At 37.3% G+C, this 17,625-nt stretch overlaps 8 protein-coding genes across 8 annotated transcripts, besides 1 other annotated feature; 5 read left to right on the forward strand and 3 right to left on the reverse strand. All coding sequences in view use genetic code 12, as the record gives it.

Annotated features, from left to right (window-relative positions):
- Positions 1 to 2,512: 2,512 nt before the first annotated feature.
- CPAR2_808730 (uncharacterized protein) lies at positions 2,513 to 5,245 on the forward strand (the record flags this gene model as incomplete). Its single annotated transcript, XM_036808795.1, has 1 exon — positions 2,513 to 5,245. The coding sequence occupies one exon, from the start codon at positions 2,513 to 2,515 to the stop codon at positions 5,243 to 5,245; it is 2,733 nt and encodes a 910-aa protein (XP_036665496.1).
- A 153-nt stretch (positions 5,246 to 5,398) lies between these two features.
- Positions 5,399 to 5,494, reverse strand: a tRNA (tRNA-Tyr).
- A 1,674-nt stretch (positions 5,495 to 7,168) lies between these two features.
- On the reverse strand, positions 7,169 to 8,899 carry CPAR2_808740 (uncharacterized protein; the record flags this gene model as incomplete). The annotated part of the gene is made up of 1 exon (XM_036808796.1): positions 7,169 to 8,899. One exon carries the CDS (start codon positions 8,897 to 8,899, stop codon positions 7,169 to 7,171), a length of 1,731 nt encoding a protein of 576 aa, XP_036665497.1.
- A 327-nt stretch (positions 8,900 to 9,226) lies between these two features.
- CPAR2_808750 (uncharacterized protein) lies at positions 9,227 to 10,114 on the reverse strand (the record flags this gene model as incomplete). Its single annotated transcript, XM_036808797.1, has 1 exon — positions 9,227 to 10,114. The coding sequence occupies one exon, from the start codon at positions 10,112 to 10,114 to the stop codon at positions 9,227 to 9,229; it is 888 nt and encodes a 295-aa protein (XP_036665498.1).
- A 1,074-nt stretch (positions 10,115 to 11,188) lies between these two features.
- Positions 11,189 to 12,862, forward strand: CPAR2_808760 (signal recognition particle subunit; the record flags this gene model as incomplete). Its single annotated transcript, XM_036808798.1, has 1 exon — positions 11,189 to 12,862. The coding sequence occupies one exon, from the start codon at positions 11,189 to 11,191 to the stop codon at positions 12,860 to 12,862; it is 1,674 nt and encodes a 557-aa protein (XP_036665499.1).
- A 132-nt stretch (positions 12,863 to 12,994) lies between these two features.
- Positions 12,995 to 13,996, forward strand: HUT1 (Hut1p; the record flags this gene model as incomplete). Its single annotated transcript, XM_036808799.1, has 1 exon — positions 12,995 to 13,996. The coding sequence occupies one exon, from the start codon at positions 12,995 to 12,997 to the stop codon at positions 13,994 to 13,996; it is 1,002 nt and encodes a 333-aa protein (XP_036665500.1).
- A 163-nt stretch (positions 13,997 to 14,159) lies between these two features.
- Positions 14,160 to 14,468, reverse strand: CPAR2_808780 (uncharacterized protein; the record flags this gene model as incomplete). Its single annotated transcript, XM_036808800.1, has 1 exon — positions 14,160 to 14,468. The coding sequence occupies one exon, from the start codon at positions 14,466 to 14,468 to the stop codon at positions 14,160 to 14,162; it is 309 nt and encodes a 102-aa protein (XP_036665501.1).
- A 212-nt stretch (positions 14,469 to 14,680) lies between these two features.
- YSA1 (ADP-ribose diphosphatase) lies at positions 14,681 to 15,307 on the forward strand (the record flags this gene model as incomplete). Its single annotated transcript, XM_036808802.1, has 1 exon — positions 14,681 to 15,307. One exon carries the CDS (start codon positions 14,681 to 14,683, stop codon positions 15,305 to 15,307), a length of 627 nt encoding a protein of 208 aa, XP_036665502.1.
- Positions 15,308 to 15,521: 214 nt separating this feature from the next.
- CPAR2_808800 (uncharacterized protein) lies at positions 15,522 to 17,534 on the forward strand (the record flags this gene model as incomplete). Its single annotated transcript, XM_036808803.1, has 1 exon — positions 15,522 to 17,534. One exon carries the CDS (start codon positions 15,522 to 15,524, stop codon positions 17,532 to 17,534), a length of 2,013 nt encoding a protein of 670 aa, XP_036665503.1.
- Positions 17,535 to 17,625: the final 91 nt, after the last annotated feature.

A 17,625-nucleotide genomic window follows, 5' to 3' on the forward strand; every position in this document is an offset into this window, starting at 1 on the left:
CATGTAAAAATAGGGATCAATAGAATGCTCTTTTGAGGTGGAGGAGGATGCTGATTAATGGTCACACGACAATAATAAGTAACTAAGGTCACACGACAACATAGAACTTTATTGTCCCCAAAATATTATTGGTTTTTTTGAGGCCTTTTGTTCTCATCTTCATTTGTGAACCGACTGCAAAATATAATAAATGAATGGAAATTATTACTTAGTAATAGTTACACAATCACAATATCCCAAACCATCACATGTTTGTGTTCATCACTCTCGTGCCTTTTGAAAGATCGAGGCGTTGTCGAAAAAACGAGATCGGTTTAAAAGAGAGACAAGATGTCAATAGTATGAATGTGTTGGTGCAAAGAAAAGTGTAAAGTTTTTTAAAGAAAGAGGTATCTTTTAGAGTAGTCTATAAAATGCGATGAGAATTATAAACAGAATTAAACTTTTTGTAAATACGGAAATTAAGCTTTTGAGCTCTAAAGCGAGGTGTTAGCCATGTTCTTTTTTTTGATGTTGAAGATAAAAGGGAACTAGTTTTCAACTGAAACTCTTCCTGTGAAATTACTGAATCCAGCTCTTTTATATCGTTGTTTGTATCTAATGTTATTTCAGGACCCTGGTGTTTCGAATGGTTAATGTGAACTCAAGTTCGTTTTCAGAAATATGGGAGGTGCAAATGCAAGATGCTGCCACAGTCTACAGTCTTTATTATTTTACGAGATTGACCAGCTGAGGTAGGCATATATAGCCGAATGTCAACAAGATTAGTAAACAATTACTACATGCACCTTTCAAAACCTTGATTTCGGGTGATTAGTTTTGAGCTTTTGAGGGTTATACGCAATTAAAGTATTAATAATCAACCGAATCTGAAACGACGTTACATTCATCTATGTTTACACGTTTTAGGTTTTTCTTCTCTTATTTTCTTCTCTTATTTTCTTTGGGAAATCAACGTTTGCACATCTGTTTCTAGAATTAGAAAACTGCTGCAGAGAAACTGAGGAAGAAGTTCCCCTCATAAGTAGACGTTAATTTACTCCAACAGTAAACAGACCAACTCAACCGTTGAAGCTGCCTTTTGATGAGCCGTTGGTTTAAGTAAAAACGCATAAAAACGCATTAAAACGGGTTATTAAATTCACTCCCCCTTGTGTATATCGTTATTATATTTAATGTCTTTGACTCCTGTAAAATCACCACTATAATATTTAAAAAGGGCTTAAAAGGTATACCACTAAAAGGGAACCGCATATTTCAAATATGCAAAACTTCGTAAATTATTATCTCGCATACACACAGTTGCAACTGACACTTTTTTTGACTTATTTATGGATGTCACATCTTATACTGAATATAACTACATTTGCATGAAAAAGGAAAAAATCTCTCACGTCTTCATCCTCCTGTCAATACATTTCAAAAGACAACGACTATCTCTATTCTCAAGAGGGCTTAAAAAGTAGAGGATGAGTTTATCATTGTTGGTTATTCTTAAAAGGTAGTGCATTATGGTAAATTCCTATGGGCTGTATACTTTTTGTGATGTATTATTTATCACTTTTTGTTTTTAAGCGTCTTGCATAGTTGAATAGCTTCCTAGACTTGACAGTCTTGTGACCTTTATACTGAAACAGAAATTGAGCTGTAATACATAATGACTGTTATACACAAAAGTGAAACCTGTGCTCTGACTTATAGTAAATTTCATAATGGATGGTTGACACTGGCCCCTTCAGCAGGTGAAGAAAGTTTATGTTTTTTAAATGAATATCAATCATACGACCAAGAAAAACTCTTAACTTGGTTCCCCCCTTCCTCCTCTATATGTATTGTAAATCCCAACTATTCTATCACACTATTGTTTTCTGTGCTTGATGATGGTTAGATTACTCTTTGGTTTTTGTGTAATTATTAGACTTTGTCGGTTTTAATCACTTGTACACTACTCTTTGCATAATCAATTTTTTAAATCTATCCCAATCAATCAATAAATACTCAAAAGGGAACAAAAGCCAAATATAAAAAAATAAAAACTCTTCTAAAACTCAATAAATTCACAAAAACCACTTTGACTTTCTGGTCCTCTGTTTATCTGAGAGTCTCCTAATACACATATATATATATATATATATATATAACCCTATCCACATGTTCAGCAACTTATACAAATAAAATTACGCCCAATTTTCTATCATTCGAATTAAATTAAGCGCCTGATCAAATTTCGACTACATCATATCTGCTAGCAACTACGATAACAAACGCGCCACCACTCCACTTTGACACAACAAACGCTTGAATAATATACTTGCAACATCGTCATATACGTCGTTAAACCGTCTCACACACTCCTTTCATTCTGCATTTTACATATTTCAAAGTAGGTTTATTCAAGAGCAAAACCAATTTGATTCTGGCCCATATTTTGCATCTGTTTTATGACTCAGCAACTTTAGTACCCAAACAACTGGAAACCACCAATCTAAACAGAAAATCCTTCTCACCATAGATGAAATTTGGCAACAACTTGCAGCATCTATCGGTACCCGAATGGAGAAGCTATAATATTGACTATAACGACTTGAAGTATAAGATCAAACAAGTCACCAAACAGGATTCTAAGGACCTTTCGCAGTTAAGATTAGCATTTATTGAAAACATCGACTATGTCAACTTGTTCATACAGACCAAATACGGTGAGTTGAGCCGTAAATTTGCATTTCTTGAATCAATATTCAACAACCTACAACATTCGAAGGATAATATAGATGGTTACGACTCGCTACGATCGTTTCTCATTGAAATTGATGAATTGTTTTACGAAGCTATTGAGTTGTCGATAGTGTTGAAAAATTTGTCCAAGTTTATTTTGATTCAAAAGATTGCCATCAAAAAGATATTCAAGAAATTCCTCAAGTATTATCAGTATAAGAAAGTGGGCACCAAATTCGTGCTTGATTTGAAGGATGATCACCTAATCAACAACCCACAATCATTTGTCAATTTTGACCTAACTAAATTGACCCTAAAATTGACAAACCTAATCAATTTGATCAAATATGAACGGAAATATGTCGAATCTTTTAACAGTGATCTACATCGGAAAAACTCCTTGTTTTCGTTGGCATCGTCTTTAAACACTACTTCTGATTATCAAACTTCGATATTAGCAAACAATCATAACAACAATAGCTCACAACTAGTTCCCAACAAAAGTTGCACCTTCACCGCAAACACCACCGCCACTGCCACCACGAATTCATCACCAAATACCGCCATCACTACTGCATCAAACACCACTAGGAACTATTATAACTCCAACCCACAACAGATTCCGACATCGCCTGAATCGCAATTTGATTTAACCGTGCTACTAAAACGAAATTTTCAATGTCATTGTCTTATACCAAATGAGTCGACTAATGACGCCATTCTCAATTTCAACGTCTACTTGAATCTCAAATGTATTGAAGATAATCTTGTTTCGGTTATATACTTGAATCAAGACTTGTTGAAAGATCCTGCACTTATTTTGTCAAGTGATACTAGTCAACTATCGCTTATTATGGCTCCCACTGGTGGTTTAAGAAAATACTCGTACTGCATTTTGCCTAATGAAGTTGTTGAGGTGTTTTTGTTGCATTTGCAAGATAGATCCAACGAAGAATACAAGAGTCAATTGTATGGTTATTTTCAGGAATCTAGTCAATTGACAAAAAAAACCATCAATTTCATCATAGCCAATGACTACTTGCCGGTGTCGAAAGCCTTTTGTCAGCGATCGAGATTCAAAATTGATAAAAGTACTGGTGATACCATCATCAACAATGATAATAGCATGCTCATTGATCAAGCAGGATCCTCTTGTCAACAGCCTTCACAACCAGATGAAAATGATTATTATCTCACATTGGAATGTAATATATCCACCACCAATAAACCCAAACACATCAACACCATTGCCTTCCCCGACAACTACGATGATATGGATTGTTTCCCTCACAGTCATCTTGGTATATTCTCCAATGATTTGAACTTGTCGGAATTCGAATCGTCGTTACTGACTGAGGTGGATTCTCAAACTGGTGTGATACGAAATAGTTATTCTCCTTCATTTGCTCGTCGGTTCCCAAAGAAATTGCAAATGATTTTGCAAAACAATGCGGTATCTTTATACAAGGGCTTCAACTTTTATCAGTATCAGTTATCATGTTATTACAATATTGTCCCCAATGGAGAATTTATCAATAACCACTACACCAATTTACTCAACTTGAACTTGTTGAAAGAATTTGAAAATATTGATGCTTGTAATCAACAATTGAACCAAGAAGAAGATCTCATTAAAGCCAAGTCGGATGGTATAATGAAGCATAAGATGTCCATACAAAATCTTCAACAGGAAAACCAAGTGATTGAACAACAAGATCGACAACAAAAACAACTGAGGCTTTTGCAATCATCACATTTGCACCATCAACATCAGCAAGATAGTTTTGGTTCGAGCATATTTGAGAATGTGAGACGTGATTCTGGAAGCTTGTCACCCAATGACGTCGTCAACTTAAGTGATGAAGTAGCTGATTATGACGTTGTGGATTTACAAAACAATCAAGTTACTAAATTCTTAACTTCACTTTTCAATTTAAAGGATAGATTTTTTAACCAAAATTCTGAACCAAGATACAAAAAACAAGACAAGCAACATTTCATTTATGAAAACCCATACTATTTTCCCAAAGACGATCATGACGAAACAGATGAGCATCAACACTTGCTTGACCCTTATACCAAGCTCCTCTCCTTCTACAACCAAGAGGATGTCAACAACTACTCAACATACGATTCCATCAATGAGGAGCCAATGTCATTTTTTCAACGTAATGAGCACCAGCTGAAATATGAAGCCGATTATGATCAAACTCTAAGCTACATATATTTCACATTGACGATTATTTCCCTATTCCTTTGTGGTATTCAATTAGGTACCATATACTCAATATTTACAAATATTGATGATATTGAAGATTCAAAGTTTTTGATTCGTGATAATTTGGGAATTTTCATTGTATTAGTATTGGGAATGATTATTCTGGTGGGGTTTAACTTGTTGGCAATCAATCTTCTTTGGTTTAGGTATACTTCACCTGTCAAGTTCCACAAGTTTGTTGTTAGTGGGGCATTGATCATCAACGTGATGGGGTGTATTTGGAGTTGTGTTTTGTTGTTGCATTGTTTTTAAGAACGCTGTGAAAGGGTTGCATATTTAGTCTGGACTTTTTTCCTCATTGTATAAGCATTTAATTTTACGACTATAGCATTCAGATAACATGCACGGGATGTAGATCGAGAGTTACGAGGTGTGATCACTTCTGGGGTGTCAAAAAAGAAAAAATCTCCCGGGGGCGAGTCGAACGCCCGATCCCAAGATTACAAAATCTGGTATAGTAAATTACAGTCTTGTGCTTTAAACCAACTAAGCTACCAGGAGAATTTCACAAAGAAAACTTGCTACTGCCAAAGCAGAGAAGACTTTAATAATCACGTTTTTGGTAATTACACAAACATTTATTGCTTGTATAACACCCAGTTCAAGGGTCTAGAGCCTCCAGAGGATATTCTAGTGGCTATTACCATTAGTTCCTAAGTACCCGTAGAACACGAAATATATGATTGTGAGACTATCGAAATGTAAAATTCACTATTTTGCACCCAATTTGTTGCAAAAATGTAGCATTCTCATTGGTGATTCAATAACACTTAGTACGTTACGTCATTTGAAAAACGTCACAAGTGAGCTCACTCAACCACGAAATGATATGTTGACTTCCTATTGTAGTACTTGGTAACCATTATGAAGACACATTGTATTTTAATTCTCATTGAAAAATTGAGTAAGGGGCGTATTCCTGGATGAATATAATTCAACCAAATAATACAATCAGCTTCAAAATCAAATTTCATTTGGAGTTTGGAAGTACCCCAAGAAAGGGGATATTTTTAATTGGTATAGAAATGACTCCTGATCTAATTTTCTACCATTGTTATTACAGAAATCACTGTAGAAACCAAAAGTTATACCAATCATTATAATCGGGACGCAATGGCATGATTCAAATCGAAAAAAAGGGAGGCATAGATATACATCAGGGAGGAAACTTCATGCCTATCTTATAGCTGATAATATCATGATGGTTCAACGAGTTAAATACAGGATTAACTTGTGAAACATTGCGTGGATACATAAGCGATCACATTAATCTGTTATATATCATCAACTTTGACACAGCATTGAATAAAGTATTGGTATTCATGAAAGTTGAGTTTGCTATCGATTACAGTTCAATAATACAAACTACTACCACGAATGCAACAAATTGGTCGACAATCTGAACACCGTGCATAATATTGAGTTTATTGTCAAGGAGTTGCTGAAAGTTCAGAGTGCAGCGGACTTCCAGGAGGCACAGAAGTTGTTCAAACAACTCATGAGGAGTACAGAAAATGTGAGTCAAAGAAGCTTGAGTCGTCACCTTAATAATCTGTGGAAGTGGCATGAATACTGGCTTCGTTGTTACAAGTCATTTAATGATATTTCATACAGTGTTAACGCCTCTGATTGTCCTTTGTGCCAATATCTTATGCCTACTACTCATGCTGATATATTATTTGCCCTTCAATGGCTTCAGAAGCTCCTCAAAATTGAAAGGAAGCCAGAGGACCCCGGTGATGCTATCAAAGAGATGGACCTAAGCAAATCTATATTACGGGTAAAACTCAACAACTCTATATCATGGGTAAAACTTAACAACTTTATACAGTTTCTGATAAAATCGCGAGCTCTCAATGTGGGAAAAGCCATTCGATGGTAGGCGCAGCCGTCTAGTTGAGCGGCAAGAGGCTTTATGAAAAATTAAAACCTAAGTTGTAGACGTTAGTAAATTTTGTGAATCGGTTTATATTGAAAGACGAAGAGTTGAAACAAGAAATGTCTACCACGATTCGTTTTTAGTACATGTGGAAAGATGGTTTTGAAGTGGATGCCATGCTGTAAAGTGATTTCTTGAAATCATGTAGTATCTTACGAATGATCTACTGCTTCCTTTTAGAGTAAAACTTTTCCCTTACACTGTGGCTATTGAAAAAAATCATGCTATTACATTATTTACTTCATATTTCGTCTCTTGTTAATGAATGATAGACTATTTGTATTGTTGTTGCTGTAGTATAAATCATTTTCAATTAACTTGTTATTTCCTTGGTAGAATATTTTGAAACAGTTGCCAAAATTGACGAGGATTGATTTGAAACCGTATTTGGCGGTTGAGACTATGTGGACATTTGATTGTAGGTGTAGTGGGTACGCTGTCTTTTTCCCGTCACTAAGGGAAATGATGAATCCTTCGTATGATTCTCTTGCGGCGGCATTTGATTTCGTGTTTCGTTGACGAAGTGAAGTGAGCCCTTGATTCTCAAATACTGCAGATGATGCATTCGGCTTTGTCGACGAAGCTTTATCTTGACATTTGATCTTTTCGAATCCGATAACCATATTCACATCACTAACTTGCCAACACTTTATATCTTCATACCAATATTGACTTTCACAAACAGCGCTAAAACCAAGACATCGAATCTCTCTCGGATCTCTTTCAGCACGAAGGCATATACTGTTCTTCGATCTTTGCAGGTCAATCTTGTATGTGTGGGCAATTAAAATGCCAGAGTCATCCTCGTACACCAATGATAATGAAGTAACTGATACACAACCGCAAAATTTACAATGTGTTGGTTGTGAATGTGCAACTTTGAACGTACCTGGTTTGAAATGGCCAATGTTGAACGTTTTCAACACAATGCCAGTTTGAACATCGATTAAGCTTGCGGTAAAGTCACAAACAGACACAATCATACCAATAAACTCAATCGGGATCATCACAGGTGGGTTGAGCTTATGTGATTGCTTCATTGTTGTCACCATGTAGCTCCCATTAGTAAACACTTTAACAGGAAACTCTCGAAACACAAAGTTGTTGTTGACCACAATTCCAACAATGAATTCTCCAGTGGTTTTTTGACAAACAATCTTGTCATTAACTCTGGGTGTTTTAACTTTAGCAGCAGCGGTAAACGGTTCAAAAACTTGTTCATCCACAGAACCCTCATCACCAGAGATGACCAACACCGTACCATTATTGAGCACCAACACAAAGTCTTCTGGTATATTTTCTAATTTAGTCTTTGAAGCTGGATTTGTACGCGATGACGGCGAAAGTGGTGCAGCAAATGGCGATGTTTGGGTGGTTGTTAGTATAGGGGAATCTGGACAACGAATTATAGCGCTATGCGATTCAGTCGCTAGCGTGCTTGAGCTCCCACGCTTGGCCCTAAGTAATTTCCTCGCCAAGAACCCGGGAACTGTTTTATGCCTGAAAAAGGACTCCAATACTTTTGTACTTCGATTTATACTAGGATGCTGTTGTATCCATTTCAATTGAAAGTTCTTGTAGCAATAAATTGAATGCTTATTGAAACAGATTAAGATAATATACACTCCATCATCACTGATGGCAATGTGGTTTACCGGCCATATATCTGTTGCGAGGATGTGCTTTTCATTAGAGCTCGGCGACCACGCAGTAACAGTATGGTTTAATTCAAATGAAACAACAATTGGACAACTGGGGTTCGTTATCACATTTAGTATATCTGATGATTGAAGGCTTCGTAGTTCAATTGAATTGAGTTTTTCCTTCTCGGGACTGATATGGCTGTTACGATTGATGGAGGGAGATCTTAGATTAAGACAAATTAGTATGACTGAGGCTATGAACACAAGGGATAAAATTGCTTCCACGTAAAACAAATTGATAAACGATTGATCCAGGGGAATCATATTATGAGCATCTCGTTATGTGAATGGCTATAAATTTGGAGGGTGGAATTGGGTTGAAACCAACGATCGTTTCGGATGTGCCTAATCTCTCTTCTCTGTCGTTTAGATCTCAATACGAACTGTGTTTAAAATTTTTTTTTTTGGTATTTTGTTGGTGCACAAAATTGGTCACAAGATTTAGATCACACAGGAGTACTTTGAGTCGGGATTAAAACAATTACCACTAGGCTTTAGCGCTAAAAGCTGAGACAGCCAGAGGGACACCAAGCAGCACGAAATTACATAACAATACGTGTATAATTCTATCATCTATACATCATCAACGCTCTAGTCATTGAAGTTGTTGAAGCCTGGATTACACGTTCTAACAACACCATCTTTTTCGGAAAGCTTGTTCAAAGTTTCAAAATCTTCCTTACTCAAAGTAAATGTCTTGATGTTGGAAATGATTCTTGAATCAGTAACTGACTTTGGTAATACGACAGTGTCTCTTTGAACAGCCCAAGAAACTAAAACTTGTGCTGGTTCAACACCATTCTTTTCAGCAATATCAGTGATGGTCTTGTTTTTGAACAATGGCGACTCGCTCGAACCCAATGGTGAATAAGCTTCCAAAATAATGTTTTTTGATTTCAAGTAGTCGTACAATTCAGGTTGAGTCAACAAGGGATGTGCTTCAACTTGGTTAGCGGCTGGGACAACATCAACACCATCAGCATTTAAAAGCTTTTCTAATTTCTTAACAGTAAAGTTGGAAACACCAATTGCCTTGACTTTCTTACCTTCCTTGTATATTTTTTGTAAAGTTTTCCAGGTGTCAACGAAGTCGTGGTCCGAGTATGGTTTATCAGTTTCTGGATCAGTGGAAACAGGCCAGTGGATCAAGTACAAATCAACATAGTCAAGGCCCAACTTTTTCAATGATTCATCCAAAGCAGACTCGACGTCTTTGTGCTTCTTGTTCCATAATTTTGTAGTGACAAACAACTCGTTTCTAGGAATTCCAGCAGCAGCAATCCCTCTACCTACTTCTTCTTCGTTTCCATAAATGGCAGCAGTATCAATATGTCTATAACCATTCTTCAATGCTGTCAAGACAGAGTTGTAAGCAGCGTCTTTTTCGCTAGCACGCCATGTTCCCAAACCAACAGCTGGGATCTTGGCACCTGTGTTTAAAGTGAATTCAGTAGTGTTTACTTTCAATTGAGCTGACATGATTTAAGATTGTTTGTATATTTGTTGAGTTGAGGAAAAGTAATGAGTGGTAGCATGAAGAAAATGTTGGCAATGGGGGCGAAATCAGCGACTATTTATATTGTTGCTGAATGGCGTCTGGTGCCACTGATTTGTGTCAAAATCTGACAGCAAAAAAAGAAATGAGATTTTTGACGCCACACGTTGGGCCGGAATTGCTAAAGTGGGTACTCCGAGCCCCCGAAAAAAACAACAGAGAATGGGGGATTGGTGGTCCCCCCCACCTGCATAGAATGACGCATTCAAAATGACATCATACAATTAGTGAAACAACCTTCCTCGTACAGCTACCACCATGACAAAAAGGAGATGCCGATTAGAGTTATCATTTGATAAAGCAACTGACCAGGAAGCGAAAGCGCAAAAAAATTACACAACACATTCTAGTGATAGCTCAGAAAAAGCAGGTCGTTGATATAGGGGGTAGCCAGATCAACACTATCCGACTATCAATATGAGCTGCAGATCGAAACGAGAAGGGCACGGAAAAGGACCAAGTGTTAAACGAAATCTAAAAGCGGAATGGTCGTGCGATAAAAAAGGAGAGCATTTTCAGTTTGCTTAGAGTCAGTCGAGGATGTAATCAATTAATGACACAAGTATTGTTCAACTATGAGAGTGAAATATTGAACCAGCAACTTAGACTTTACGAGGGTCCCAACAATTATGTGGATGAAATAGAAAGAAGGCAATCAATTCAACAAGAATTTGTCGCTAGTTTGCAAAACTTGGTATTCAGTAGAAGTCATTAAATCAGCAAATCGCCACGAAGCTTAGTGTGAAGGTTCTTGGAATAGTTTTTGACTATACGCCATATCAAAGAAAGAGGATCATACCACAAGAAAACATCGTATCTAGAATCCCGTAGCTTCCCTTGTTCGATAAAGGCCTTGCATCTCTAGTAAGGCATTTTCAGTACTCTTCTTTGTTACATACTTTGAAAGTGTCGTGTGAACGTCGTGAAATTGAAATTGAACGGGAAAAAAAATTCTCAACTTCGACTACTCAACGGATTCGGATTATTCAACTGCAAAGATGGAATCGGCACTTAATACCACTTTGGGGGCACGTTTGAGTGCGTACTTGGTTACTGCCGACGATTTCAAGAGACAAAGAACTAGAGTCAACAAGAGGATCCTCAAGCTACGTCGTGATTTAAATTTGGTAACCAAAGATACCAAAAATTACGGCGCAAAGGAGCAAACATCGAAAATCACACCTCAACAGTATGATGAAAATAAGGATTATGGGTTGATTGAACTACTTTTAGCTGAAAGGGACATGTTGTATGCCAGTGAGATTAAAGCAAAATTGGATATCAATAGTGAAAAATCGTCATCATACACTACTTTATTGAAAACCAAGATGAAGAGAGCCTTATTTCACGTCGACAACTTGATAAAATTGACGGCAGGCGAGGTCAATGATAAGATTCGCATTGAAGTTTACATCTATGCTGCATTGGTTGCTGGTCAATTATCAATAACGAGAAAACAATGGTTCAAAGCATTGAATGCAATTTCGATAGCCAAGTGCAGTTTAGATTACTTGAACGCACAAGATAGCAACAAGGAATCTTTCAACAAAACATTGTGTAATGAATTACTTGAAAACACGGTTGATCCTTCATTGAACTTGGCTGCTTCGCAATTGGATGACGTGCCATCTACCGATTTGAAAACGTTATCAAGAAGATATTGCCATGAAAATTGTTTTCCAGAAATATCACCAGTTCTTAAGTTGATTGACCCACTGTTTACCAAAGATATCTCATCATCGGTAAAGTTGCAGAAAGAGGTGGATTGGAGGGGTCATGTTGCAACAATTTACAACGATGAGCTCGCTTACAAAATTCAGGAGTTGACAAGTGATAAAGAATGGGAAAAATACAATGATGCAAATCAATTTGACCATGTGATTGCATCTTGGATCAACATTTTGGAATTGCATAAAGAGGATACTCAGAAAAATCAAGATGACGATGACATGGAAAAAGTTCAAGATAGGGCAATCTTATCAACCTATATAAACTACAATTTGTTATTCACGAAACTCAAAAGGGATTTGTTGTTGGTGGGTCAATTGGCCGCCCACAAGAATGTCGAAGATAACAAGGATATAATCAGGATTTATTTGGGTATAATTAAACTCGTTGAGGAGTTGAAAGAGCTTCCTGGTGTTTACAACGACGAGGATTTGCATTATTCGCTAGAAAACTTGGGGAAATTTTACGAAGCTCAAAAAAACGTTGTCATTGCCGAGTCTTATCAATTTAATAATAGATTTGCCGAAAGTTTGAAAATTTACAACTATGTCAATCAGCAATTGCAAGTTTCTCATGACTATTACAAAGTCGGTTTTCCATTCAATGTGAGCACGAATACAGAAGTTGCATTTTTCAAAGTGCATTTGGAAAAGAAGGTATTACAAGCTCAAGTTAGTGCCCAATTCGAACAAGGAAAACGAGCAGCTTGTTCGAAATACACCATCGAGGATATGAAAAAATTTCCTATTGGTTTGAATGTGATTAACCTTGATAAGATTGAACCAGTCATGTGTAAACCAGTTTTGTTTGATATTGCATTCAACTATATTACACCTGCGATTGAACCTGCACAACCTGTTCAGGCAACAACTCCTGCAATTGAAACCAGCACAGAGGAAACTAAAAAGCGTGGGCTTTTTGGTATCTTTGGTGGACGTAAGTAGATGTAAATCACCGTTTAATACGTAATGAAGCACAAGCGATTTTGATGAGTTGGCATAAAGCAGACAAATTTGTAACTGAAAAAAAAAATGAAGTCTCAAAGACGAGATTAATTTGTTCTCACCACGACACCTATGAAGAAAGAAGGACTGGCATTATCGTTAGCGATATGTGTCTTGGGTCTATATAGCACATTCCTCACATGGTCCGTCTTACAAGAACGAATTAACACAACACCATACGGTGATAACGAATACTTTCGAGCACCACTAATTATAAACATTGTGCAAGCTTTTCTTGCATCGATAGTAGGATTGTTCTACACTGCGGTGACATCCAAGTCGTCTCCATTTGATGTGTTTACTCAGAATGGGAAGCAAGGATGGCAGGTTTTCAAGTCGTTAGTGCTAATATCCATTTGTTCAAGCGTAGCTTCACCAATAGGATACAAATCATTGGCTCATTTGGATTACTTAGCTTACTTGTTGGCAAAATCGTGTAAATTGATTCCGGTGATGCTTGTACATTTCATATTATACAAGACCAGGTTCCCAATGTTTAAATATATTGTTGCACTGTTGGTAACATTGGGGGTGACTATTTTCACTTTGGCTCATTCAAAAGAGAGCAGAAAAGTTAATGATGGAAATACTGCATTAGGACTAGCTTACTTGATTGGAAGCATGTTGCTAGACGGATTGACAAATTCTACGCAAGATCAATTGTTCAAGATTCTGCTAAAGAGGAAGTTTACTGGTGCCAACTTGATGTGTGTTTTGAACTTGTTTATATTTGTGTTAACCACGGCATACCTTGTCCTATTTCAAAAATCAGAGATTAGCGAAGCTTATCAATTCATTCAACGATACCCTCAATTGTTGTATGATATTGTTATATTTGCCGGCTGTGGTGCTATTGGACAAGTGTTTATATTCATCATCTTGGAACATTTTGACTCAATTGTGTTAATAACTGCAACAGTCACGAGAAAGATGTTAAGTATGATGTTAAGTGTGGTTTTATTTGGTCATCATTTGAATATCAAACAATGGATTGGCGTCGTATTGGTGTTTGGTGGAATCGGGTTTGAAGCTTTTACCAAGTTTCAACAAAAGAAAAAGCCAAAAAGTGATTAGGGGTGGTGTATATATACGTGAATGGCTATTAATAGAATTTTGTATTTTTAAACCCGTTGTTTATTTCGTATTCATTGATTTAACTAGCAATAAATGCAACTTTTAAATACCAACTCTTAAATACCAACCGTGTCTTTCCTTCTCCAATCCATGAATGCTCAGGCTACTGTATTATCCCATCTAAGTACTCTTCAATCTTTTTCTTAATATTTTCCTTTACTTCCAGCGGTACTGATTCTTCAGCTTTCGGCCTAACATATGCATACAAATCACTCAAGTTTTTTGTTTCTAGTTTCTTCTTGTCCCCACCTTCATTTAATCTGTCATTAGCAATTTGCGCCACTTTGTCGTACCATCCACTTTCATACAATTGTAGTTTTAGTTGTTTGTTGATGAGATCATAGTTCCCCGATGTCACCAAGTGTTGTTGGATTTTTGATTTTATTTGATTTAGTTCATCTTGCTGGGTCATGTTCTATTGTGTTGTATACTAACGTATGATTAAGCTGACTCTATGGCTTGTCGCAGAGGAGGTCGACCTGTGTTGTCAGTGATACTGGTGATGACGTCGGTCTTACTACGGCGGTTTTTTGTCTGTGCTATTTTTTCTTTTTGCAATTTTTCAAAAAGCAATCCTCAACTCACACTCACCCCTTTATGATTAAAAGAGTACTTACACGAGCAATGTCAACAAAAGCTTCCCCATATAAGTCTAAGGTAACTGCAGTTGAACCATTGCAACAAGGTAAATGGATCCAGACAAGAAGGATAGATTACAACGATCCCAATGGGAAACCCAAGCAGTGGGAAATGGCAGTAAGGACTACGAGATCTGAAACGACAAATGTTGATGCAGTTTCCATAGTCTCAGTATTACACCATGAAAACAAAGCTAAAGAGTTGGTATTGGTGAAACAATTCCGTCCGCCATGTGAAAAAGTATTGATTGAAATGCCTGCTGGTTTGGTGGATCCTAAAGAATCAATAGAAACGACAGCTGTTAGAGAGCTTCTTGAAGAGACTGGCTACCACGGCACATTCCGTAAACAATCGCTGATTATGTTTAGCGATCCCGGGTTGACCAATGCAAATATGGTGTTGGCTCATGTTGATATTGATTTGAAGGACCCCAAAAACCAAAATCCAGTACCACAATTAGAGGAAAATGAGTTTATAGAAACGTTTACTTTGCCATTGGATAATTTGTTGGAGGAAATGGAAAAGGTTTGTCAAAAGGAAGGATGTTCTGTTGATGCTAGGTTGTATCATTTTGCTAAAGGTATAGAGTTGGCCAGAAGCTTCCAATTGTGAAGGAAGAGCTACGTAATTGAATAGAACAGGCGGTCAGCTAAACGCTCAAACTAATTGGTGTTATCTTCTCTGACTGTTGTAGTACTGAAGTTCTCCTCTCACTGGTGAATCCCCAACTTGTCGTGGGCAACATTCAAAAAATTTCATGCTCACTTCCAAAATATCTCACTCCACCCCCAGATTTCATCAACGCTTTTAATAGTGCAACCACGTCATGACGAATATAGATCCCACAACCCCTACAGATGAATCCGACACATGCTGTTTTTGCTTAGGCACTTCATTGGATATTCCTTCATTCGGCACAGTTCAAGATGCACAAGATATGTTAAAACCATGCTCCACATGCTCATTAGTTTGCCATCGAAGATGCTTGTTGGATTGGCTTGATACCATTCCTCCTGATAAATTGCGGATTATTCACTTAAGAGCTACATCTACTTCTTTTTTGAGAAGGATGGATCGAGAACACGCTAGTGACTTTGGGTTAGGACAAGCACCAAACACAAATACTACAGTAAGACTTGATTTAACAACACTGGCCCTTGAAAGTTGGTTTTACAATATTACCAACTTTGCCGCAAATGAGGATGGTGATACTGATGAAGACTCTCAGAATGGTTCGTTTGCTGATGATGAACATGATTTAGCTCATGATCAAGTGGTGGCGCGTAGGACTTCACATGGTAGTCATGATAGTCATGACGATAAAGCTGTTTTTCGCGACAATGAACACATGGTCTACATACTCGCCCCATGTCCGCAGTGTAAAAAATGGATCATGTTTTCCATGAAGAGGTCATTACTATTCACAATTCATTCAACCTTGAAATCCGCAGTAACGAAAGTGGTTCGATACGGTACGGTTTTCCTTGGGATAACTTCGGCACTCACGGGAGTGGTATCAATGGGTTACATTGGATTAACTAGTGTGGGATTGAAAATGATGGATAAAATTATTCCCGCACCATTGTTGATTCGCTTATTGACACGAAAATCATTGCTCCAATCACAAGGCACGTACTCTTCGTTGTCGAAAATACTATTTGGTAACTCATCAACATATGCAGTTGACAATTTAGAGCAAGCCTTAGTTCAAGGATTGATTGATCCCTTGAAATTTTCCCGTATTCCTGTTTTACCAATTGTCATGTATCGAGCAAGATCATCGTCTATTTTCAGGTTGATTTTTGGTCGTCGTGATGATGCGTTTCCTAGTGCATTAGTCACTGAGTTTATGATTAGTGCATATATATCCTCCATTGGTGACCATGCTTTAGTACGTGCTATATACAGAAACGTCAAGTCTGACTTCATCAATGGACTTCAACACGGGTTCAATTTTAATATGAATCCATTGAAAAACATTGATTTTCTTTCCACCAACAATATCATATCAATGTTGGTTCCATTGCGTTGGACTTATGATCTTCTTTATCGGCTTTCATTCAATCGTGCCTATTTCAATTTAACTATGGAGTCAAGACCAAGAGCAGTTGCAAATAGTCTAAGTGAAGCGGAAATCGATGAATTAGAGGGCTTGAATAATCAATTGAATGAATTAATCACCAAGCATAAGAAATTGTACCAAAATATCAATAAACGTGTTGAAGCAGACTCATCATCAAACATTCCCTTGATATCATCCTGGATCAAATTTGCCCACAAACAAATGTTGTATTTGCATGCTTTACGTAAGTCATGGCCCAAGTATATCAAGTTGAAGTTGATATCAAATGTGAAATTCACTTGGGCATGTCTTCGATATGACTACTCTTCTCCGTTAGCTGCCAATGGAGCCGTGATCAAAGTACTAACAACAATCTTTTGGCCGTATCTTGCATCAAAAGTGGGTCTACTTCTAGCCCCGTTATTGAGCAAACAATTGGACGCTTATAATAAACTACACATTGATAAAAAACTCCTCGTGGCAAACATTGTCGGGTTGGTGATTGTTGCCATTTGTAAGGAGATACCTCTGCTTTACATGGCGAGGGAAAAAGCGCAACAAATGTCACGTATTAGATCGGTTGATTCCCGTTCTCGCAATTTATTCAAGGGCTTGGTGTCAAGTATTGTGCATGAAGGCAGCAACGGATCTGATGGTGATGGTGACAATGACAATGGGGTTGGCGATGGTGCCGATGTTGATGATGGCACATTGGGAGAAGTGAGAGATGTCTTACTAAATGATCTTGTTGCTCTACCCGGTAATTTCCCAGAGTAAGCGCAAACTAAATTCAACAGATGTACTGTATAGTAAGTAATACATGTCTTATAATTGTACAAATTGTAAATGACTGTAAAAAAAGAATAAC

This window comes from Candida parapsilosis, contig 005807 (assembly GCF_000182765.1).
Source record: "Candida parapsilosis strain CDC317 annotated contig 005807".
NCBI lineage: Eukaryota > Fungi > Ascomycota > Pichiomycetes > Serinales > Debaryomycetaceae > Lodderomyces > Lodderomyces parapsilosis.